The sequence below is a fragment of the Narcine bancroftii genome, chromosome 6 (assembly GCF_036971445.1).
Source record: "Narcine bancroftii isolate sNarBan1 chromosome 6, sNarBan1.hap1, whole genome shotgun sequence".
NCBI classification, from domain to species: Eukaryota; Metazoa; Chordata; class Chondrichthyes; order Torpediniformes; family Narcinidae; genus Narcine; species Narcine bancroftii.
Window position 1 is genome coordinate 34,732,564 of NC_091474.1, and position 26,644 is coordinate 34,759,207.

The 26,644-nt window shown below is 39.0% G+C and overlaps 1 protein-coding gene across 2 annotated transcripts in view; it reads right to left on the reverse strand.

Annotated features, from left to right (window-relative positions):
- LOC138735934 (uncharacterized) overlaps window positions 1-26,644 on the reverse strand; it is a 129,085-nt gene that overhangs the window by 30,381 nt on the left and 72,060 nt on the right. For both annotated transcript variants that reach the window (XR_011340020.1, XM_069884609.1), the window contains exons 10-11: window positions 18,821-18,911; window positions 11,280-11,366 (exon numbers count right to left, since the gene is read on the reverse strand). Coding sequence is in view for 1 of the 2 variants with exons in the window: in XM_069884609.1 (XP_069740710.1) it covers window positions 11,280-11,366; window positions 18,821-18,911 (178 nt within the window). In the remaining variant the exon portion in view is untranslated. The remainder of the gene's footprint in view (window positions 1-11,279; window positions 11,367-18,820; window positions 18,912-26,644) is intronic.

Consider the following 26,644-nt stretch of genomic DNA (forward strand, 5'->3'; position numbering starts at 1 on the left):
GTTCTTGGAGTGATATGAAACCACAGTGAATGAATTTGATTAGCCCGAAATGTTAAAAGTGCTCGAAACCCAGTTTAACCCTTGTCTTTTTTTTTTGAATATTTTATTTAAATTTTCCATACATGTCAAAATATAAAATATAATAATGTAATCATATCAAATCCATTATACATGATGGTCTTTATCATGTTTAATCATGTCACTTTGCTTTTACCATATCTTCTATGAATGTTTAAATGTAGATTGGTACCAGGGGTGGTGACTTTCTTATTGTGCCTGGATAGCATGCAAAGATTTGCACTGTTTCCTGTGCATATGTGCGCGCTCTCTCACTCTCTGAGAAATGAACTGTTTGTTGGTGATTCTGAAAATGCCAAATTCTATTTTTTAAATATTTTTTCCCTTCTTTGGCCTTTCCTTCTCATCTTAATCAAAGTGCCCTCTCCACCCCCAACCAAACAATCTACTTTTATATGTGAGATTTGAAGTTGAATTAGTTCTAGTAAATCAAATGCCCTCTTGGATCCTGCTGGTACCAAGCGTTCTATGGTCCCTGTGGTGGTGTTAAATTTGAGAAAATTTGTCCAAAAAAATCCATTCGTGCTTGAGGCATACTGCCCCCATATATTTGTCACCAGTCAGTTATAAAGCAGATCACCGCATCCAACTGATCTGTAATCCATAATTTACGACTAAATGCCTTAATCCTTTTGATACGAGAAAAATAGTCCAGTTCAAGGAGTTCACTGGCAAGTTATTCGAAGTGCCTCATATCCCATCTGTGATAATGTTCTCCTTCTTTGCTTCTAATTTGTTCTTTTTTTGGTCCCTTGGCATTTGAGGCCTTTTCAGCAGGTGAACCATTTCTCCGCATCAGTTTCTGTCAATCATCTTTCCAATCACAAAGTCTTCGACTAAACTTCCATTTCACCCTCAAACTGTGTCCCTTTCCCCCGCAAAAATGAACAAGAGGAATATCCAAAACCTTTACTCAGACTTAAATTCTTGACAGCCAAATAAAGAAATATCAATGCTTGATCTTTCAGGTAATATACATTGGTCCTTTTTTTTATATATATACCAAATGAAAAAAAACCTTCTCCATACACTGCAGAAGGCTGGTCCTCTGTTAATTGCTTCCTCTGGGAACATATGCTCAGAATATAAAAATGGCAGTTTTATCTGCACTGGCTGATCTGCTCCTTTTTAAATAGCACGGAAGGGCAACAAATATTTTGTACTTGGGCTGCAGCAAAATTCGATGACCTCCAGCAATCTGACCCAAGATGACCGAGCCAGAAAGAATGCTGTGAAGTAGGCTGGATAGAATTTTAATGTGTGCAGACTGTTCCCTTTTCAAGAATGAAGAAGTCTGACCGAGACAGATAATCCATGAGAATATATGGATCTGAGAGTGACCTCTTGGCATGGTTGGCAAATTGGACGGACAGGAGCAATAGAAAAGAGGTAATGGGCATTTGTTTGAATTGGTAGGACGTGACCTTCTGATGTTCATCTGCATTGGATGGGTTTCCGTGTATTTATGACAGAGGGAGGCACGGAGAGCTGAAAACACAAAGTCTCTTAGAAAATTGCAATTCTGATGAAATGGAAAGAAAGCACCTCACCTACTCATACAGGAGGTTATGTGCATTCTAAATTTAGAAAAACTATCAGACATAATGTTAAAGGTGTAAAGGTGAATTTTCATAAGATGAGTATAACCATAAATGAGCAAATTAAGGTGTTTGGATTCTCCTGAACAGCCCTGTCTGGCCTCCAACTGCTGTCCTTTGTTTCTATAGATATGCAAGTTTGTCTCGTTTAGAGGAATGGGTTTGATTATTGGGGTTTATTTTTTCTTACTTTTGTGGGTTTTTTTTTTCCTTTTGAATATTTTGAAATCGTGGGTTTGATTTGGAAAGGTACATGTATGATCAAGGTTTTATTTGAAAGGTACAAATTATTTGTCTTTTCTTATATTCCAGCTTGTGCATTGGATCTCTTGGTGTGTGTATTTTTTTTTATAAAACTCAATAAAAATATATTTTTTTTTTTAAAAGAAAATTGTGCCAATTCAAGAAGAACTTTGCAAATAAACATTGATAGTTTGAGTGAGTGGGTAAAGTAGTGACTATGTTCAACATCACTGAACCAAGTGCAAGAGGATTTTCTAAAGGCGAAGAAGCTGGTGATTTTTAGAGCAGTGAGAGACTGAGGGGGCCTGCATGAATAAATCACTGAAGGGTAGTGTTCTACAAAAATGATTGTTTGTATGACCTGGTTTGACACTATTTGGAGGACATCATTCATTTTTGGTCACCAAAAGGAGGATGTATTGGAAAAGACACAGCGCAGAATCAACAGAAGACTAGTCTGCACTAAAAGGGTAAAGGCATGGTGACTAGTTTCACAGACTGGTGTAATACTTCCTTGAACATGGTGAATTGAGGAGCAGAACAAATTGAAGTGGGGTAAAGATAAACTAATCCCTTTGGTGGGAAGTCCAGAGCAAAGGGCTATAACACGGCTGATATCATGGAATAATTTTGAAAGTTTGGAACATTCTACCCTAACAATCTATGGAGGCCAATTGCCAAGCTTAAAACTCCACATTTCTATTTTGAAGCAACTGGCAACCAATGAGATTTCAGGAGGCAAATTCCTCATTAGCACTCAGGAAGCCCAGCAGCAACAGGAGGACATGGATCAGTTTCAGCTTTCACCAGCATTGTTTGTGCCATGGTCCAGGAAGGAAACCTGATCTGTTAATTAGAATCTATCCCCTACAATCGGACACAGTCACTGCCCAATCTTCTCCTTGCCCATTTCCTTGACCAGCTCAATTCAATCTTCTCTTCTCATCCAATCTTTCTGCTCTTATCCAAGCACAGTCTGTCAGGCCCTCCCATTAATACCCATCCCTGATCTTTCCCATGCCCACATTAACATTCTCAGGGACCCTTAACTGCAGAGTACCCACACTGGTAACACAGATATAGATGCTAGGCTCCCTCTTATCCTTAGCATCTATATCTGTGATCTCCTTTCTAAACTCACCATACCTCACCATTAACTGCTTTTCTCAATCTCTTACTCTTTCTCCTGTTTACAATGACCCCATAGACTTGATATCACTCTCATTGCTTCTATCAGGACCTGTGAAATTTAAAAATGATTAAATTCAGCAGGAGTTGAGAGGAACTGATTCTTCTGATTTTCAAGACAACAAAACCAGATCCAAACTCTCTCAAAATCTTTCATGATTGAGGTATTTAGGATTATCAAAGGGCTTGACAGGGTGAAATCAGAGCACATGTTCCCAATGATGGGTCAGGCTAGGACGAGAGGGCATAGTTTAAAAATACAGGGAAGACCATTTAACACAGAAATTAGCAGATTTTTTTTTAACCCAGAGAGTTGTGGGTCTGTGGAATACATTGCCACAGGGGGGTAGTGGGGGTGGATTCATTGGATAAATTTGAGAAAGAGTTGGATAAGGCTCTTGTGGGCAGGGGAGTTAGGGGTGATGGAAATAAGGTTGGGATTGGTTATTGAAAAGGAAAGATCAGCCATGATCCGATAAATGGCGGTGCTGACACAAAGGGCCAATTAGCCTTTTCCAGCACCTATTGTTTATAAAATGAGAAGCAAATTTAACAAAGTCTTGCTGAGCCACCCTAACATCACACAGTACAAAAGCCTATTCAATGAGAATGAGTGAACAGCTGACATCGTTTTCACCATTCACTAGGAAATGCTTGGACAATGACTTATAGCATTGATGAGAAATTGGTAGACTTTGTGGTGTTGAAAATTTCAGGGCCAGACTTTAGCAGACAGGTGGAGTTTTAGTCATTAAAAACTGAAACTCCAGATTTCTCTGCACACTGTAATGATCTCACTTTGCAACAGTCCTGATTTTTTTTCCTGAAGAAAGAGCGCTAACCAAATATCCAGAGTCAAGCCAGGATGACTCCACAACAGATCGCAGGCCTGGTTAGAAGAGTGTTTCACCTGTAACAGTAGCACTGTGTCAGATTACTTCTTTTCCATTCAACGAGACCACTGAACCCAGGGCTCTTGCTGTATGGCATGGAGGAACCTGCTACAACCCAAAAGAGTAAGTCTGGGGAAGTAATACTGTGAAGGCCCTTATTTTCTCCCTGAAACTCTCCTTCAGCTGCTGAATTTCCAAGTGGAGTCCCAGCTAGCCAGTGTCAAACCTTAAAATCAGGTGGAAACAAAGAATGACAAACACACTGAGTTTTTAAAATGGTGAATCAGTCTCCTGGGGGTAGCATAGCTGCCTGCTTCATGCATCACTTCCTTTGAACTTACAATTGGGAAGATTGGAAACTTAACACGACCCAAACTAACCCATTTTCTTGAGGTTTTAAGCTTACAGTTCTTCACTGCTTTTGGTAACTTTAAAGTTATTGATTTTATTCCACCATGTCACATCTTCAAACTACCTAAACGGATTTGTTTTTTCTAAAACAGACTGTAAAGTAAAGCAGAAATTTAACAAAAAATTCAATGATCTGCCCAAGGGTAAAAGATCAAAGATTTTAAGTGGATAATGGCATCAACCCCATAAAACTTGAGAGAAATTAACTAATGTGAAGGTACATTCCATTACGTTATATAAAACAAGAACAGAAAGACAAGTGTTAATCCCATTGCAGATTATAATGGGATCGCTCTTCAGCAAATCAACCCTTAAAAGTGTATGGAAAATGTAGGATAAAGGTCACTCTGTTGCCAAAGAATGGTAGGATGCACTTTTCGCCCATAAGCCACTGCAACCTTGAAAACACTGATGCAATATGAGCACAAGAATTTCAAGTGCCATGTTCCATCACAACCAGAAATATATTGCCTGAACTCAATTTGCATGAACTGAATCTTCTAGCCACCTGTGTAGCAGACTGGAGAGAAGTCAAACTTGAACTTTGTAAATATAACACATGTTCTAATTTGCACTCTTAAGGCCCATAAAATTGTATTAAATTCTGGTGATTATTAAAAAGTAAATAAATCCGCCAGCAATGATTGATATCTTCAACCTAATTTAATCAATCCTGAAGAATCCATTAAATACACAGAGCAGAGAACTGGTTTATTGGATTCTTTTGAGGTCTCTTGAATAGATGAAGGGAATAAATGGTTCTTCATCAGACTGAACTTTGAACTCCTTCTACTGTCTAATTGAGTAATGTTCCAACAGGAGAGTAAGGTCTATGGAAATGACACAAATGAGACATTTAAATACCACAGGCTGTTGCTTAATGTCACCAGGATGAAAGACATCACAGAACCCATTCACATCCTCCAGCACATAGCTTTCCAAAAAACCACAAATTGTCCTAAATATTGCTCATAATCTAAACGTTGTATTTATTCACCAAGCTTCTTGATCACTGTGATCTGATTTTAAACAGCACAATTGAATACAGGAGTCCATACCAAATTGCTGTTTGGAGATAAAATCAAGTCAAGTTTATTGTCATGCGATTGTACATGTTCAACCTGATAAAACAGCTTTTTCTGGTCTTTTGTCCAAAGCAGACAGACAAACAACTAGATGACACCCATAAAGACAAACAATACATATGCAGGTCAAATATTCATTGACACAAATAAATAAATAGATATATGTTTGTTCCATGAATTACGAGTCTCAGATGGTTACTATGAACAGTTCCTTTGGTCATTCAGAATTCTCTCTGCCTGTGGGAAGAAGCTGTTTCTCCACCTGGTGCTCCTGGCTCTGGTGCTCCTTTCACGATGCGTGCAGCTGAAAGATGCTGCGTGCAGGATGAAAGGGGTCCTCGATGATTCTGTGTGCCCTCTTCATACAATGATTCTAGTAGATTACATCAATATGAGGGTGGGGTGGGGGGGAAGGGGGAGACTCCATTGATTCTCTCTGCCACTCTTATGGTCCTGTGGATTGACCGCCAATCCATTTCTCTGCAGAAACTGTACCACACTGTGACCTCAATAGAGCTCCTGTAGAAGGTTGACATAATGGTGGCTAGTAGCCTTGCCCACTTAAGTCTTCTCAGAAAGTACAGTTATTGTTGCACCTTCCCATCAAGTTGCGTGTCCATGATAGGTCACTAGTAAAGTGAACTTCAAGGAACCTGGTGCTCTCCATTCTCTCTACTACAGAGTTGCTGATGTGTAGCAGAGGGTGGTGATTCCTGGTCCTCCTAAAGTCTACAATCATTTTCTTCATCTTATCCCTGCTGAGTCTCAGGTTGTTACTAGGCACTGGGAAAACTCCATAAGTGAGAAATCTAGGAAAAGTCTTTCATTTACAGTTAGTAATGTGTAGTTTTCCTGTTAATTTCAGATAAACTATTTGCCCACAGTGACTAAACTGCAGTTCACTTCTAGATGAGGTTTGTTTTACATCAAGAGTTCTGATATTGATAAAATGGAATTTAGAAATAGATTATGCATGTCACAAGGCTGCTGTCAGCTTCATAAATTTCCCAAAGCAGAATATACCAGGAAATTGACCATTCCTCAGATGGCTAAATTTATCAGCATCCATCCAAATCTGTTGGTACGATGTCCCTGATAAGGCCAACATGCTTATCTGTCCCTAGATGACCTCAACTAGCCAGTGACGGGTCACCATCTTGAACATTTAAAATTTGAATTTATGTGCATTTTGATTTGGTATTACAGTTCACAGAATCTTAGGCTGGCAGGTTTAATCACTATATTTTATTTGGTGGAAATGCTTCCTGCATTTTGAAGTAGAGAGTACCAGAATTCTGACGCTGCAATAACTGAAGAAATACTAAGCCAAAATGACTGTTCCCAGTACAAATAGCCATGCTGCAAATCTGAGATGAACTGAGTGATAGCACATTGATCCTCCCATTCTATCATTGGGCTTCGCATGGCTTCAAGCAACTAAACTTAATAGAGCGGGGATTCAACAGCATAACACTGGAAATTTGCCCCCGTGGTCCAAGACTGTTAGACAAGCACAGAGCTGGAATTCCCAGCATCTGAGTGGGTGCCTCCATAGAAAACACAAGATCATTTATTTTTTATATTTTACTGCATTTTAACCTTCTTAATTATTTATCTAGTTTAAATGATTTTTTTTAATAAATGTTCCCTTGCATTTTTTTTTAAGATTCTTATTGATTATTCAAAACTTTTTTTTTTCTGGACATCAGAGGGAATAAATTCTCATCACAAAGTCTTTAATATCTGGGGCACCATCCCCAGTCTTACCACATCTCAAGGGTCAACATGATACAATAAATGATAATGAGAATATGATCACATACATTGTATAATATACTGTACATGTGCACTGAAATCATTCTTGCTACAGCCGAGCATATTTCATATGCTTTCCTTAAATTAAAAAGAGATCACAAATACAAAATATGATAGTTAATAAAAATTACAGATATATTTGGGAGGGTCAAAGTACCCCAACCATCTTCATTGCGATTAATGCACGACTCCTGGAATTGGGGTGCATGGGTGGCCAGCAAAAATAGTTCTCATATATCCGCATCAGGCATAGGAAAGCTCAATAAAATGAGTGTTTGGCTCAGGATGGTGCATGTCTCAGTGATTAATTTTGGAATAATGATGTTCCCAGAACCTTACCCTATCCTTCCAAAATACTTGCTTAGTATCTTACTGTGAATGTTGGAAGTTTGAGGGTAGAGTTCTAGACTGTACCACATAGAAACAAGTCCCTTGACTCACCAACTCCATGCCAATCTTCAAGCCCCATTTGCACTAATCCAAATCTGATCCCACTTTTTTTTAAAAATTCTTCCCATATTTCTATCAACACCTTTCAGATTCGACCACTCGCATACATACCAGGAGCAATTTATCAACATGAATTAACCTACCAAGCTCCTCCAACTCCCTGTCCCCCTGAACCCAGATTAACCTTTGGCACGAGAGGTAACGGGAGAGGATCCACGTGGTCACAGAGAGCACATGCAACCTCCGCACAAACAGCACCAGAGATCAGGATGGTGAATGGAGCTGTGAGGAAGCAGTTCTGCTAGCTGCACCACTGTGGGGTGATGCACCGTGGGGTGATGCACCGTGGGGTGATGCACCGTGGGGTGATGCACCGTGGGGTGATGCACCGTGGGGTGATGCACCGTGGGGTGATGCACCGTGGGGTGATGCACTGAGGGGTGATGCACCGAGGGGTGATGCACCGAGGGGTGATGCACCGAGGGGTGATGCACCGAGGGGTGATGCACCGTGGGGTGATGCACTGGTAAACTACTGCAGCGCATATTATGCAATCAATGGTGCAGGAAATGCACAGTGACACACTGCTGTCACCGTGCACTTATTGCAAGACTATGTAAAACTAGGCTGAAGGAAAATTTTCTGTGCAGTACCTCCAGGCAGCACTTCTATCCATGAGTTAGTTCTATGAAGACATGGGCAACACTTGCAATTCCTTGCAGCCAGAAAACATTTTCTGATATTGTTGCAGCTACTCCTCTAAACTACCTTTTCCCAAGATCTCCCTGCCATTAGTGCAGGTGGAATGCCAGAGAGAGGTTCTCTAAATTTAGGCAAATATCTCAGTTACTGTAAGCATACAAAACAAAATCACAGTGGAACATCTAAGTCAAACTGTAAATCAGAAGTTTTTGCTGATATACAATTTCATATGATGGGTTCAATCAGCTGTGGAAATGCTGACCTAATTTTAAATGATTTATTCAAGATTTTTTTCCTTCTTAGTAAACTGAGTATGCTTTTAAATTAAGCAATCCATTTTATTTGATTCATATGTGATTTCAAGCTATTCTACACACATTCTTTTTAAGTCTATACTAAATGATTTGACCTTGTATAGTTTTATAGTAAATATTGTTTACACTGCCCTAGATTTTGCATAATAATGAAGTGTCTAACAGCATTCGCCGTTATTTTAAAAAATAACTGAGCGAGCTGGTGCTGTCCAATTTAAGTGTTGAGATCAGAAAGCGATGGCCCAATTTCCATGATGCCCGCCAAACTTCGATGCTCGGGGGCCTTGCTGAGAAATTTAGGATTAAAAAAATGTAAAGTGGTATGAAGCTGTGATTTTTAATCAGAAGATACCTAATAAAAGTTAAACTCTGTCCATTCAAATGTGAAGTGATTTTTTTTTAAATAAACCATTTCTGCAATACAAATCCTTAGGAATGGAATACACTTTTAAAATCTGAGGAAGTAAGAATTCACATTGGAGACAAATTTTTAAAAAAATTAAAGAGAAAAGGCTTTACCCTTAACCTTTATTTAATCCCATTATTCTTAATTTTTGGGATCCAATTTGACTTTGTCTTTAGGACAACCCCACACCTTTAATTCCCTGAACCCCTGCAATTTATTAACCCACGCATGCCCATCAACTCTCCTTTGTAGCCAATTAGCCTACTTGCACATCGAAGGGATGTTCGATAATCTGAAGAGCCCAAAAGAAACCCGCAAAGTCCAGAGGAGCTCGAGCAAACTCCACGGAGACAGCAGCTGAGGTCGGAATCAAATCTAGGTATGACTATGCTGCAATTCGGCATAGATTCTCCATCCCGTAAATATTCCTCAATCTGATAAGATTTAGAGGAACTCTAATGTGTGCCCTTTATATATGGATCCAATTTCCACTGTATAGGACACCATGCTGACGACTCTGTCCTTACAACAAACTGTAATGTTAAGGTTTGAGAAACTAAGCCAGTTTAATGATGCTCATTGACCACTGATGGGAAAATCCTTCCCATTTATTTGTTGTTCCCACTTGGACTTCGACATAATGAGAAATTCTAATGAGACTATTACACCAGTGGAGGTCTGATATTTACCTGTTTCAATTACACAGTAACCTGCTTCATCTAAGCAAGACAGTTGAAGTATTTGAAATGAATGCAAGTGGCTGCTGTGCCACAAAAGACAGTACCATGGAGATGGGTACAGGCTGGTGTGAATGATGAATCTGGATTTTGAAAGGCTCCCTATCCCTGCACTGTGGGATGTTCATTCAAATGACAATTGCTCTCTTTGGTATTCAATGACAGTGGAGCCCCCTGCTCACCTACAATTGTATGGCTCAGTATGACAACAACACTATCTACAAATTTGCCAACAATACCATGGTAGTGAGTTGTATAAAGGAAGGGGATGAGTCAGTATACAGTATGGAGATTGAAAACTTGGCTGAATGGGGCACCAACAACAACCTTGCACTCAATGTCATCAAAACTAAGAAATTGATTCGTGAATCATTGGGGGATCAGAGGTGGAGAGGGTGAGCAAATTTAGGTTCTTGGAAGTCATTATCTTGGAAGATCTTTCCTGGACCCAACGCACCAATGGCCTCGTGAAGAAAGATGTCAGTGCCTCTACTTCCTCAGGAGTTGGTGGAGGTTTTGTATGACATTGGAAACTCTGGAAAATTTCTTCAGATGTGAGCATAAAGCCCTGCATAAGATAATGGACACAGCCCACGACATCACAGGCAAAACTCTCCCCACTATTGAGAACATCTACAGGGAACCATCGGAGAATAGCAGCAATCATCAAGGATCCACACCAGCCAGCACATTCTCTGTTCTCGCTGCTGCAGTCAGGAAAGAGATATAGTATAGGTACCACAAGACTCAATTCACCAGGTTCAGGAACAGCTGCTATCCCTCCATCATCAGACTCCTCAACGTCAAACTCAGAGACTCAGTTGAAGACTCTTACTTGTGCATTTTATGGATTTTCTTTTGTTTTCTCTGTATTGCACAATTTGTTTGCATTTATTATCTGTTTAAATTATTTTATATATTTACACTGTGTACAGTTATTTTTTGCACTTCCAATTAGTGGTAATTCTGCTGTGCCCAGAGGAAAAAGGAATCTGTCATATGTGATGTCACGGTAACAATAAATCTGAAATCATACTGGCTCATGTGCAGCAAGGAAGCCTGCTTCACACAAGTATATCTTGCAGGATATAATGGATAGGTGTCTGATGGATTTATGAGAGCAACCCAACCATTCTAAATTGGATCCAAATATGCAAGGAAGGTAAGAGTATCCAGCAAAGACGCTTCCAATTCCCAGCCCTGTGCTTCTGCATCACCTGATTTTTGTCCCACAACATTTCAGTTCCTGTCCTCACATTTGAAGCTTGCATGTGAATTTTAATACAGTACAAGTCCACAGAGATTACCAATCAGTTAATTACATGGCCATTGACATTACCATTAAATATTTGGACTTACTGGAAGAAGGTCATCAATGGTTTCTGGGAGTTCTCTTAAGGCAAGGATAAGATCCAGTCTCTGGCTCAAGTAAGGAATGTTACACATCTGTAGAGGAATAATTATGTCCATAATATGACTGATGAAGCACTTAATGTAAGAGTAGATCTTTTTTTTTAAAAAAACAAATATAATTGAAATCATCATCATTAACTAGAGTACATCATACATATAGATTTATCTAGAAACATACATTTATCAGTTCCTCTCTGAGCAGTGTTTTTTTTGTAATGACAGAAGAGGAAGGTTTTTAGCCCATTAAATTCCATCTTGGCTCACTGTCCATTCCCAGCAATCTGGATCACCTCTCATTTCTTTCACCTACCTGTTGTCCTGCCATCCGCCTCTGCTGGGGATAATTAACTTACCTGCTCCTCTTTGGGTTGTGGGAACAACCAAAGGAAAATCCAAGGTCAGAATGGAACTGGGGCATCTGGATCTGCACAGTGTCATCTGGGCATTCAGTATCGCAGAAGGTCACTACATTTGGTGCCGCAATCAAATGTATGATGAAAGACTAATCCATATCTCCACTCTGGATGTCCATCCAATTACTTCTGTATCTGGACATAGGCTCAGACAAGATTAGCCCAAGAGTTATGGAATAGATCAGACATCATAGAAACAAGCCCTTTGGACCAACAACTCCACACTCAATCAACCATGGATGTGAATTCCATTTTATAATCCCACACATTCACATCAACTCCTGCAAGATCCTACCATTAACTTGCACATTTGGGGCAAATTACAAAAGCCAATTAACCTCTCACCCCATTTTTAGAAATGGGGGGAAGAAATTGGAGCACTCAGGAGAAATGCGTGTGGTCACAGGGAAAATGTGCAAGCTCCATTCAGAGAGAAGGAGGAGATGGGAAGAGCTGGCTCTATTAGCTGCACCACTGTGCAGTCCTAGAGCTAGAAGAGCAGAATACAAAGGGGAAAACACTAGATATAAGCAGGGCAACATCTGTGGAGGTTATTGAACTCTCACGGGTCATATGAAGCAGAGAAGTGGGAGAGGACTGTGAAAGGAGTGTCAAGATTACATGTTGAGAGATAGGATTGTGCAAGGCAACACATCTGTCGTGGTCTGTAAGGAGTTTGTATGTTCTCCCTGTGTCTGCATGGATTTCCACTGGGTGCTCTGGTTTCCTCCCACCGTTCAACACAAACTGGGGGGTGTAGGTCAATTGGGTTTAATTGGGGCAGCACGGTCTCATGGGCTCATGAAGGGCCATCTAACAGGAAGGGCCTGTTACCATGATGTGTGTCTAACTCTAACACTTGTCCGGAAGTGATGCAAATATGGAAGCTACCAAAGAAAATTAGTCTGGTCACGTTCTAGCAACGATCTTTTTGTCTGGGCCCATGCACAGGGAACTCGTACTCTTCTGAGGAACCACGAGCTGACAGAATCAGAACAGTACTCTACATGAGCTAGTATAACCATGAGAAAGTAGAAGGCAAAAAAAATTGTGCCGCAGCATTATATGCACCATTTTATAAAGGATGTACACAGTGAAGCTAACATTGGCTGGGAGCCAGCAGATTCAATCAATCTCACTCTCATTGAATAAAGCTCTCTCACTTGGCTTTAAGGTGAAAACTATTAAGATTAATTTTGTTCTACTATCAAGCAACTCTATTACTTCAAATCCATTTGCAATGAATCTCATTCTTGTTGATCACAAATTTCCCTAATGGTGATAGCTCTGGCAATAAGCTGCTTACTTGGCAGGGAAATCACAAGATCTATAGCTCAGGAAAAAAAAGCAACATTGTTTATATTGGTATTTATGCTCCAATGACCCCATTCCCTACCCTCACCTCATCAAACAGGAACCCTTTAAGCTTCTGTTGTACTTCACTGAAATCATTGCTGACTGATAATAAAACACTGTAGTCTTGAATTTGAATAACTCTTATTTTGGGTGCATTAAAATGTAGGCATGGACAGCATTCCTAATGCCCAATCAGGACCCCACTAAGCAAGTCTCTCATTTGGCCAATCTCTACTTTGAAAAGGCAAAGACAATTGATATACAGAATGAAATATACAGTGTAACAAAAACTGGGCCATTCCCCAATGGAACTGACTCAACGTCCAGCAGCAACACATTTAACTGCTTCCACACCCCAACCTCACAACAACCACTGACAGCCCTGCCCTTCTCATATCACACACTGAAGTGAAACTTTCAGAAGGCAGAATGAGCTGTGTTTCTGCTGATTTAAGTCACACAAACAAACTACACAGAACAGGCTCATCCATGTCAATCAAGCTGGGCTCCAAACATTAGTCCCATTTGCTTCCACTTGGTCCATATCTAAAGCTTTCCCTCCCATTATTTAGCATGGGCTGAGTAGAGGGGAGAGGAAGAGCAGCTGCCAGCAAGAGCCACAGAGCTCCCATATGCTCGGGAAGAAATCTTCATAAGCAAGGAAACAAGCCAAATCAGACCACTCGTTCACCAAAAGGGCAAGAGGCCTATTTCCCCACCCTTTGAGCCATAAGTAAAACCAAGCAGGAGGTGGCTTGTAAAGTTGCTGCCAGAAGAGACACCTTGTAGCATGGAACCATCCTAAAAGAAACCTTACATCATACAAGGCATATCAAGATTATAACGAAGTTCCCATAGACATGTTCAGTCTGACAAATATATGAACTCACACTTAAACAGATGGACACGTTCATCATACCATAATTTTTTTTTTATAAATCACACATAAACCCCTATCCAATATCTACTGCAACCCTCTCTTTTCCTACCACTGACATTTTACTTGTTCAGCCCCCAAAACACAGGCGTGCACAAACTCGGGCGCCTACTCATGCACACACACGTCAGAACTTCATAAACAGGATGCACAAAGATCTTATGCCTTGCCATTCATTTCTTCCACTCCAATGACGATGGTGAGAAAATGGCAGCAGGCCACCCACATGGGAGGGAGTCCTTAAAACCTACGTCTCATCAGACTGGAGGAGAGCATCCTTCTCTTTAACAGCAGAGGCACAAATTACTCCCAAGAGCAGGTAATCTCACTCAACAGGTTTAAGTTTCATATGCACTGCATTTTGATCAACACTATTTGAATTAGAACCCAAGCTCACAAGAAAAGAATTTCTGCTCCTCCTTGATATTTTAACTTAGAGTTGCTTTCCTGCATTAATCCAATGTCCTTGCTATTGCTGCAGCTCCTACCACGTTCAACAAAAGGCTGATGTCATTGCAGCTAAACGTCATTGAATTTTTTTTATTAAAATACCCTCGTCTTAGCTGTAATGGTCCACCTAGACCGAATACAACACTTCATTGCATGATTCCCTAAAGTCTTTGAGACCTATATTAATTAAATCTGTTCCTTTCAAATTAATCATCAGTCAGACATAAACAGCTGCTGATACAAGAAAATTAAGAACTTCCAGAACTTCAACATCTGCATGTTGAACTATATCTCATTTCCTCTCGATTAAAGCCTGGTTGTACCTTTCTCACAATACATCCTGGACCGAGACCATGATCAGCTGAAATAGTTGCCTCAGGATCCATTAAATGCTGTGGGAGGTGTGCTAAATAGTTAGTGCATGTCATGCTAAGAACCATTTGGTTGTGAAGTCTTAGTGTCCAACCCCCAAGTTTTAACAATGACAGACCAGTCTTGTACTCTTTCTTTTCCATATTACACCACTGCAGAACACGCAGAGGGAAATCTCCAGTGAGAGCGAGGTTGTGATATGTCCAGGGGGAGAGGGAAAGAATGGCCAATGGTCATGAATAGGGAGTTGAAGCTCAGCCCTGTACTAGGGCTTGGACCAGAGACACACAAGACTTACAATAGGTTGTCAGGATCTCAAGAATTGAGAAGTAATTCAGGGTTTGGGAAGTAGTGGCCAAGCAGGCGTAGGGGAGTGGAGTATGAGCAGAAGATTGCAGACAGGTGTTGATGTCTGATACTATAACTTAAGAGCACAAGGGCTAAATAGTGGAATCTAACTGAAATGAGCTCTCAGCATAAACTTGGATCTGCACAGAGTGGTAGTATTCAAATATGGCTGTACTGAAAAGGCCCAGCTATAAATACCGTATATTCCGGTGTACGTCGATTGGCATACAAGTCATTTTAAGGGTTTATGGTATATCCAGTGTATAAGTCGACCTCCAAAGATTGCGATGCCTGATGTCAGCCCCCATAGATCACACAGATTTATCTGCCGGGCATTGGCTGGCTGGGATTGTTTTGCTATCATGGAGGGTCCATTGACACAACACAGCTCATGACAAAAATATTAAGCAAGCTTTAAGTTGAAAGTAATAGAAATGGCCAAGAAAACCAACAACTGCGCTGTTGCAAGAAAATTTAGGTAATGTTCTTTGAGAAACAGAATCACTCATTGGCCAGAGTTGGAAAATCACACTGCAGAATGGGTACGTGAATTGCTACATAGTCACCCAAAATTAAATAAGAACATTTGCACTGGAGTGGGCAAAGTCGCACCCAGACCTCAATAAAGATTTTGAGACTACAGGAGGCTGGTGCAATCTGCTAATACACCAAAAAAAAATTAAAATTGCACAGACACTACCAAAAGCTCTTGATCATAAAGTTGTGAGTTTTCACCAGTTTATTTTACTTAACTGGCAGAAACACGAGCTTGCATTGGCAAATATTGGAAACATGGACGAATTTTGACATGATAGGCAATGGAACAGTGGAATGGAAAGGTGTCAAAACCATATGATGACTGTTTAAACAGTGAGTATGGATGCGCTCACTGTCACCTTTGCTTAAAACGATGACAGGGAGAGTGATTTTGAAGAGTTCTAAAATGTGTTGTTGTTTTCAATAAAAATCTCAATGAAAATCTCAAAGTTTAAAATAGCTAGAGACCATTTTATAAATTTAGGGATTAAGATTACTAAAAAACATAAAGATTTGTTTAGGACTAATTTTTTCCCTCTATTGGACCTGATCGACAGTTTACTTACCAATTGGTCACCATTATCCCTCTCCATGATAGGCCGAATTAATGCTATTAAGATGATGATCTTACCTAAATTTTTATATATATTCCAAGCTATACCTATTTTTGTTCCTAAATCTTTTTTTGATAAGGTCGATTCTAAATTGTCCTCGTATATCTGGCAAAACAAGAATCCTAGATTGGGGAAAAAATATTTACAGAAATCTAAACTAGAGGGAGGGTTGGCATTACCCAACTTTAGAATTTATTACTGGGCAATTAATATTAGTTACTTAAGGTATTGGTTGAATTATTCAGAATTATCTCTAAATCCCCATTGGGTAAATTTAGAAATTAAACTGATACAAAATTTTTCAATTAGTTCTATTTTGGGAGCTGCTCTCCCTTTTACTCTTACTAAATTATATAAACAAATTGATAATCCAATGGCTAAACATACACTACGTATATGGTTTCAATTCCAGAGATTTTTTGGCCTAAGTCATTTTATCTTGGAAACTCCTATTGTACTAAATTTCCTTTTTCATCCCTCTCTAATTGATCAAGCTTATTTACTCTGGAAAGTTAAAGGTATAACATGCTTTTCGGATTTATTCTTGGATAACTCTTTCATGTCATTTGAACAATTATCCATGAAATATGATTTACCTTGATCTCATTTCTTTCGATATTTGCAGATTAGGAGTTTCTTAGTTTCAACTTTACCCTCTTTTCCCAATCGGGAGACTACGACTGTTTTAGAGGATATACTATATTCAAAATTCCCTCCAAAAGGTGTGATATCTAAATTATATAATATAATTACAAAAATAAATTCTGGGACTTTTGAAAAGTTTAAAAATGATTGGGAAAGAGAACTCAACCTTCATATTTCTAATGAAAATTGGAATAAAATTCTGCGACTGGTAAACTCTTCTTCTCTATGTGCAAAACATTCACTAATACAGTTTAAAGTTGTTCATAGAGCTCATATGTCTAAAGATAAACTCCATCGCTTTTATTCTCATATCGATCCTATATGTGATAAATGTCAATTGGAAATAGCTTCCCTTACACATATGTTTTGGTCCTGTCCCTCTTTACAGAATTATTGGAAGGAAATTTTTTCCATTATATCTACTGTTTTGAATATTGATTTACAACCACATCCTATTACTGCAATTTTTGGATTACCTATGATAGATTTGACTTATTTATCTCTTCCTGCGGATCGTATGATTGCTTTTCTTACACTAATGGCTAGAAGATCTATACTATTAAATTGGAAAGAGGTAAATCCTCCCACTGTTTTCCAATGGTTTACCCAAACCATACTATGTTTAAATTTAGAGAAAATTAGAAACTCTGTCTATGAATCCCCTTCTAAGTTTGAGTTAACCTGGCGACCATTTATTCAATATTTTCATTTGTGGTGAGTTGATCTGGCTCTGTTTTCTTTCTATGATTATGTATGATAATTGGGCTGTAAGATGAGATCGGAGTGATCGGCGTGGTTTAGCTATATCTGTAGGTTTTTTTTTAAGTTTTTTTTTTAATTCAGATTTGTTTTTTCTTCCATTTTGGGGTATTTTTTTTTCTCTTTTTTCATATATTGTTATTAATTATATTTTTTTTAGAGATAGTTCACACCCTAAACTGATCAAATTTTTTTTTATGATATATTTTTATTCTGTAATATTATTGTTTAATATCTCTGTATTAATTCATTACTTACTATGTATTTTTTTTATATCTCTTTGAACTGTATGTGTTTATAAATTATAATAATAATAAAAAGATTGAAACAGAAAAGAAAATCTCAAAGTCGGGCATTTTAGGGTCGACTTATATGCCGGATCAGCTCGGACTGGATTTTGAGCTGCTTTTAAGATCTTAAAAGTATATCCATCATACAAGTCAACCCCCTTTTTTTTCCGGTTTCATGACTTGTACACCAAAATAAATGGTACACTTCACAAAAAACCACCCAAGGACCATTCAATGAGACATGCAGTTCTAAAGCAGAAGTTACATCATTGCTGAAAGCTAAATCATGATTGAAATTAATTTTTAGAATGGCATAATTCAATCTGGAAAAATAATAATTATGAATCATTCTGGATATAATTGATTTTAATCTGAGACAATATCACATTCCAGACACTATGTTCTAGTTTTACTGCTCTCTCTCCCTAGAATTTAAAATTTGATTCAGTATCATTATGATAAACCTAAAACAATCTTTGGCAAGTCAAGACTTGCAGAATGTAGAAGAGGCAAATTTTACCATCAAGCCTGCTTTGATACCCTTAAAATTTATCTTGCTCCTCCCAATTATCAAAAGAGAAATAACTCAAGAATTCACTGACAAATCTGTTTTTCAACACTTGCAATACAAAGGAAAACCTCCTACTGACCCAAACAATAACAGAATTTCAACATTAGAAACAGTATTCTACACAGTCTTACAGATCAACATTTGTCGGAAACTTATGTTGTGCTATGCAGCACAGAGTTAAATATCATTACTAACCTCCATCATATATTGGTCAACAATATGGAGATCAGAGTGAGAGCCTTTGTATGCTTTGTATTTTTCAATATCACCTGGTGTGGGAACATACCTGGCAATATATTTTAAAAAAAGCCTGTATTACATTTCTGAAGCGTTACTAATGAACCTTACACATGATGAACAAGGGCAATCTTAGAAAACATACAAAAAGATTAAAAGCAGTCATCAGCCAAAGAGTTTTGAATCAGTCATTTTAGTTTCCATAAACACTAATAACTTTCATGTAAAACCTGAAGGGATATTAGCTTTGTGCTAACAGACCATTGTTAACTTGTATAAATCTGTTATGGCATTTGATTTTTTGTTTTAAACTGTTCTCTAAACTGAAGAAGAACACTTAATGGCTAAAAACGAACAGCTGCAATTACAAGTCATTCAGTTTTCTTCCATCTAATCTGATTGACCAGTCCAACAATCTCTAACAATCCAGTCCAGAAGATTCAGCATCAGAATTCATTGTCATGAATGTGTCACAAAATTTGTTGTTTTGTGGCAGCATTACCAGCTCAAAATTGCATTTATTTAAATTAGTACAGAAGAAGAGGAAAAAGTGAGGTAGTGTCTGTGGTTCATTGTCCATTCAGAAATCGAATGGCAGAGGAGAAGCTGTCTTGTACCATTGGGTGTTCATCTTCAAGTGCCTGTACCTCCTTCTTGATGGTAGCAGTGAGAAGAGAGCATGGCCTGTGGGGTGAGGGTCCTTGGAGATAGAGGCTACTTTCTTAAGACACTGCCTCTTGTAGATCTCCTTAATGGAGTGAAGATTTAATGCCCATGATGGTGCTGGGTGAGTTCACAGCTCTGTAGCTTCTTCCTGTCCTCTACATCCATACCAGACAGTGATGCAACCAGACAGATTGCTCTGTATGGTACACCTGTAGAAACTTACAAGGTTCTTTGGTGACATGCTGAATCTCCTCAAACATCTCACACAGTATAGCTGCTGCTGAGCCTTCTTTGTGATTGCATCCACATGAAGACCCCAGGATAGATCTTCAGAGACGTTGACACCCAGAAATTTGAAGTTCTTTACCCTTTTCACTGCTGACCCCCGATGAGGATTAGTTTGCATTCTCCTGCTTTCTCCTTCCTGAAGTTCATAATCAATATTCTGCAATGTATAATTCATCTGCAAGTATGCTGGTGTTTTATTATTCTTTCTTGCTTGTGCTAAGTCCAACACTTGCATTATCTCCATCTATGAGATGATCAAGGGATAGATAGATGGCAAGAAGAATAGATTTTTTCCAGTGTTGTTGAAACATGTAAGAAAGGACCACAAAATTGCAGGAGTGTAGTCTGCTATTCGTTACCTTGGTTAGAACCAAGGCAACGCTGTGAAAAAATTTATGTACATTTTGTGTGCTACCAGAGGCAGCTTATATTATCCTGCACCTACTTTTACTTTGTACATTGTTAGACAGAGTTATGCTCAATGATACAGTTGGAGAGATTGAGAGAAACCAATACCTTTGCCTGGAAGTATGTGTTTTAAAAATCTCCTCCATCTGGCTACATTTTACAGTCAGCCATGAATAGCTCTGACCTGGGTTTTGTTGTCTTCAAGTTTGAGTGGTATCAACCTCCAATTCCATGGCTATCCCATCATTAATGATAAGGTTTTATGCCTGGGAGGTGATGTGGTAGGGGCAGGAATCAGGGCATGGTGGCTAAACAAAGCCTAAATCTATTTTACAGAGAGGAAGAAAAGCTAATGCATGCACCCCATTTTATCTGGCAGTCGTGGCTACCAACTTACTGCCACTGCTTTAGAAACATCCCAACACAAGTAAAAGTTATTGGTTTCTAAAAAAATATTCAAACTGGTTTGTTTTTTTAAGAAAGGCAAGCTAAAACAGGTTTTCCAAAAAATATATAGTGTCGCTTAAAATCCTTTTTAAAAATTCATTGAGTAAATCTAAACCATCAGAGAAAAACAAATATACTAACACCATATTTCCGACAGTTGCTCTTTCATTGATGGAGGTTGTTTGTGCAAATTCTCCAGCATAATTGCTGGGAATGCCACATCACCCACCACATCCCTAAATCACAGCATGCATAAAAGTGCCACTTAAACAAAACAAAACTGGCAATAGTTATGTGTACAATTGCTGTCAATTCCCTGGACAATCAGATGCTGCATCTTCACTGCCAATTCCACTGAGGGCATATATATTATTGCTTTTTGCAAAATAAGCTGGTGGGGAATGCCATCTACCCAATTAGATCTGGTACTCAGAGCTGATGTTAAGTTATTCTAGCTTCTATTCAGAAGGCCCATGGGCAAACTATACATCTTCTGGTCTGGGCATGAATCCTGCTTGTGTTGCTGAACCCCATTCTGGTGTTGGGGGATTTGTAGCTTTGAAGCTATGATTTTCAACTGCTAATTCTGACATGTCCAACAACTTGAAGTGAAGCACAAAAGTATGCGAACACTGTGATGGCAGTAAAAACAGAAATGCTTGAGGAGCCCAGCCAGTCTCACAGCAGAGCAGAGGAGGTAAAGATATATTAGTGATGTTTTGGCCCTGAGCCCTCCTTCAAGGTATAAACAAAAAAAAAAAACAGGAAGGCATCTGAACAAAGACTGAAGAATGGCAGGGGGAGGCATCCAGACCAACCGTCAAAAGGTGTTCATTGGATAGGATAAGAGGAACGGGTAAGAATTGTATTGGCACTGTAAAAGGAGACAGAGGGAAAGGGAAGGAGAGAGGGAGTAGGGACTACAATCCATGAAAAGGCTGCTCAGAGGCTAAAAAGGCTCTTAACTGTGATGCATTCCAACAAATTCATAACGAAGTCCAGATGCATTTTAAACTGTTTATTAATGAACACAAAATGATTCTTAACGCGACATGGTTGTTGTATGTAATGTCCATGGTAAGAAGACCTCAGAGCCCACCTCACTGACAAAAGACAAAGGAGGAAAAACCCAACACCCAACCCCAACCAACCAATTTTCCCCTGCAACCGCTGCAACCGTGTCTGCCTGTCCCGCATCGGACTTGTCAGCCACAAACGAGCCTGCAGCTGGCGTGGACATTACCCCTCCATAAATCTTCGTCCGTGAAGCCAAGCCAAAGAAGGTAACGGTCAAAATATTGGGCCCTATTTATCCTCCCCACCTCTATCCCACCATACCAGTCAATGTGAGCTAACAACTCCCCAATCCCAATCACATGAAGTACCCGCCCAAGTCCCAGCAACTGAAGTGAACAGCGCGTGCGCACTAGAAGGAACAGAATGCATGCAGCCTCCAGACCCCAGGACACCTCTGGCACCCACAGCCAAGCCAACAACAATGAACAATACACCTTTTGCTCCTACAGTACCAGCCCCTAATTATTATGTCTTAAATAATAATTACACAATTATAAATCAAATACAGTAAATTCCAATATTATGTAGATTTTCTTTCTCCATTCTTCATAAGGCCAGAGGTTACTAACACAGCCTTGAAAAAGAGTGATTTTGACCACCATTCTGGACCAGTAAAGCCTGTAGTCTGTGTAGATCCAAAAAACAAAACAAAGACAGTTTTGGGCTTGGCAAAGTTCTTCAGTCTCCTGTAAAAGGCAGATTTTGTTGATGAAAGACTTTGTTCAGAAAGCCGGTTTTGGTCTTGATCCAAATTTGACATACAAGTTCCTTTTTGTCCAGAATCGTCTCAACAATTTTTCCGGTTAGCCGGAAGTTTTGAGGTGCTGAATCATCCACAATTGTCACAATATCTCCTGTTGTGAAGTTGTATCTGATATTAGACTATTTCTGGCATTCCCGTAGTTTGGGAAGATGTTCCTTAATCCCGAACAAGTCTGACATATAATGAACTTGCCTCCACTTACGACGAGAATATACGTCTTCCTTCTGTAACTGCTCTGTTGGTATCGATGGCATAGTTTTAAGGAGCAGGAGGTGGTTCAGGGCAAGTGCTACAAGGTCATTTGGATCTGTAGAAGTCTTGATCATTGGACGACTGTTGAGAATAGCCTCAGCTTCACATAAAACTGTGTGGAGATCCTCCTCATCAAGACTTTGCACATTTAGGTCGGAATTGAGAACCTTTTGCACTGATCTAATTAATATGTTCCATACACCTCCTTGGTGTGAACCAGCAGGGGAATGGAAGATCCAACTGATCTAATCCTTTCTGGATTTGACCTTGACCTTACCTTCAACTTGCACTGAGCTCCCACAAAATAGGTGTCATTGTCAGATCGCAGTTCTTTCACTTGAGCACATCTGGCCGTAAAACAACAACAGGCCTTGATGAAAGAGTCTGTGTCAAATGATGATGCCATTTTGATGTGAATTGCTCTTACAGCTAACCATGTGAAACTAACACCATCACGCTTCACATACTCCTTCCATGCTTCACTTAAAGGGTCCAAAATAATCAACTCCAACATATGTGAAGGGAGGTTCATCAAGAGAGACTCTGTGCAGGGTCAAATCTGCCATCTGCTGTTATCCAGGAGTAGAATTTATATACTGACAAAACCACACATTTCAACACAATTTTTCTAATTGACACAGTGGGACCAGGAAACCAATATTTTTTGGTGTAGTCTGGATATCATCTGGATTGCAACAACCATGACCCACCTCTTCATGAACATGTCAAATGAAAGTCTTTGGACAGTATCATGGATATTTCAAACACCTCTGGTATTGATGCTCTGCTGAGTCGCCCATTAACTCTTAATTCATAATTTTTCCAGAATGGGGTTGAATTTACAAATGTGGCTAATCCTCTTAACATTCATTCCTTTTCTCAGACTGGAGATTTAATCTGCAAATCTCCCCTTGTGACAAAAATCAGATTATCTCTATTTCAGCATTTGTCAGTTCTTCAACTCTTTTTCCGGAGTTTCAAAATTTCCTGTCTCTCTTTGTGGCAGATCTCTCTAATCTGGATAAAGCTGAGCAAAAATACTGCTTGCTGGTGTCCTCTTTCTGCTATGATACAGAAGCAGTCCTTCAAGTCTGAGCATCCCTGCTACTGCCCTTTTCAATCAAGTCCAGGATGAGAAGTAATGGATTAAGCAGGTTACTAGATCCACTTCTGATTTTATCTGAGCAGCATTTCCAGTAATCCTCCTAAATTCAGACACCTTTTCTGAGATTTCTTCCAATCCATCAGAAATATGCTAGTTCCATCTGCAGTTCTTTCTCCACACTGTGGCCTTTCTACTCATCATGGAGGCAGCAATCAACTCCATTCAGGGGATAGTGGCTGGCTTGCTTTTCCCATCACAAACACAATGTGCCCAACCATGGTTATTGTGCAGTAACAGGTAACTAACAGTACCGTAACAGTCCTCACACACATCAGCAAAATTATGCCGTTGAGCAGATGTCACTGTTCCAAAGTTAGTGGGGATTTTAAATTTTTTTTTAAATTTTTCACACTGTGAACCATATCAATCAAAATACATACAAACATTTCCATCTTAAATATAAACAGTGGCATTTTCTCTCCCCCCCCCCCCCCACCTTCCCTCCCCCCTTCCCACCCCCCTCCAAACCCATTTAACATTCAACAAATACAATACAATAAAACCATTAAACAATGTCATCAAACAATGAAAATAAACAAGAAAAATGTGTCATCTACTTTTACACACTGGATCAGGTCATTTTGTCTTCTTCTCATTTTAGGGGGTGGAGGTCTGAGACAAGCCCTCTCTGTTGTGTTCCATGTATGGTTCCAAAATTTGTTCAAATAATGTGACTTTATTTTTTAAATTATATGTTATTTTTTCCAATGGAATACATTTATTCATTTCCATGTACCATTGCTGTACTCTCAGGCTCTCTTCTGATTTCCAAGTTGACATTATACATTTTTTTTGGTACAGCTAAGGCTATCATAGTAAATCTTTTTTGCGCTTCATCCAGTTTGAGGCCTTATTCTTTACTTCTTATATTACTTAGAAGAAAGATCTCTGGATTTTTTGGTATGTTGCTTTTTGTGATTTTATTTAATACCTGATTTAGATCTTCCCAAAACTTTTTCACATGCCCAAATTACATGTACTGTTGTTCCCATTTCCTTCTTACAGCGAAAACATCTGATAATGTTGGATCCCATTTTTTTTTTTTTAACTTTTGGGGCATGATATATAACCTGTGTAACCAATTATATTGATTCATGCGTAACCTCGTGTTTATTATATTCTTCATAGTTCCAGAGCATAACTTTTCCATATTTCATTTTTTATCTTTAAGTTTAAATCTTTTTCCCACTTTTGTTTGGGTTTATAGCTTATTTCATCATTTTCCTTCTCTTGCAGCTTGATGTACATGTTCGTTATAAATCTTTTTATTATCGTTGTTTCTGTAATCACATATTCAAAGCTGCTTCCTTCTGGCAATCTCAGTCTGCTTCCCAATTTGTCCTTTAAGTAGTTGGTCGTCTGCAAACATTGTACCATGAGTTATTCCATATTTGTACTTCATTTGTTCAAATGTTAATAAATTATTTCCCAAAAAACAATTTTCTGTTCTTTTAATTCCTTTTCTCTCCCATTCTCTAAAGGAAAGGTTATCTATTGTGAAAGGGATTAGTTGACTTTGCATCAATAATAATTTTGGTAGTTGGTCATTTGTTTTTTTTCCTTTCTACGTGAATCTTCTTCCATATGTTGGGTAGATGGTGCAGTACTGGTGAACTTTTATATTGCACCAGTTTTTCATCCCACTTATCTAACTCTATCTTAGTCTAATCTGATTTTACCCTTGTCTGATAAAAATCTGATAAATACCTTAATTGTGCTGCTCTATAATAATTTTTAAAGTTTGGTAACTGCAAACCGCCTTGTTTGTACCATTCTGTTAATTTATCTAACGCTATCCTCGGTTTCCCCCCTTTCCATAAATATTTCCTTATTATTCTCTTTAGTTCATTGAAGAATTTCTCTGTTAAGGGAATTAGTAACAATTGAAATAGGTATTGTATACTTGGGAAAACATTCATTTTAATCCGATTTACCCTCCCCCCTATCAATGTTAATGGCAATTCTTTCCAATGTTCTAAGTCAAAGTTTGTGGGTTTGAAGCATCTATCAACCTTAAAGTTTTCCAGCTTATGAAGATCCTGAATCAAACACATTCATTCCTGTACAATGGAGACTGGTTTCGCATCATCCCAATCAATAGTTTTCCTACATAAACCTTGCAGGATCTTCTTGGCAGTCAGGACTACTTGTGCAAATATTCCTAGGGGATTATATATTGAATTTTGAACTTAAAAACATCAGACTGAACACCCTCTCCACAGGAAGGTTGTAACGATTCTCTCTCTTTTTCGGGTATGGCAGCCAAAATATGATGACTGTTACTTATCCACCTGGTAAGTAGAAAGCCTCCCTTGAAACAAGTCACTTGTAGCTCATGAGAAAGAGCAATTGCATCTTCTTCTGAAGCTGTTGAAGTGAGGCAGTCATCCACAAAGAAGTTCCTCATGATGGTGCTTACAGCTTGAGAGCGAAACTGTTTCATATTGTCCTCAGCACACTTCCTAAGGGTAAAGTTCACACAACTTGGAGATGAAGTTGCTCCAAATAGATGCACTGTCATTCAGTATTCCACCATGCTCCAAGTGTAATCTCCATCAGGCCACCAGAGGAACCATAACAAGTCACGGTCTTCATTAGGTACTTTCACCGGGTGGAACATTGCTCCAGTGTGTGCAGTGATGGCAACAGGTTCTTTATGGAATTTAGCTAAGACTCCCACCAATATACTGGTCAGGTCTGGCCCCTGTAAGTGCCG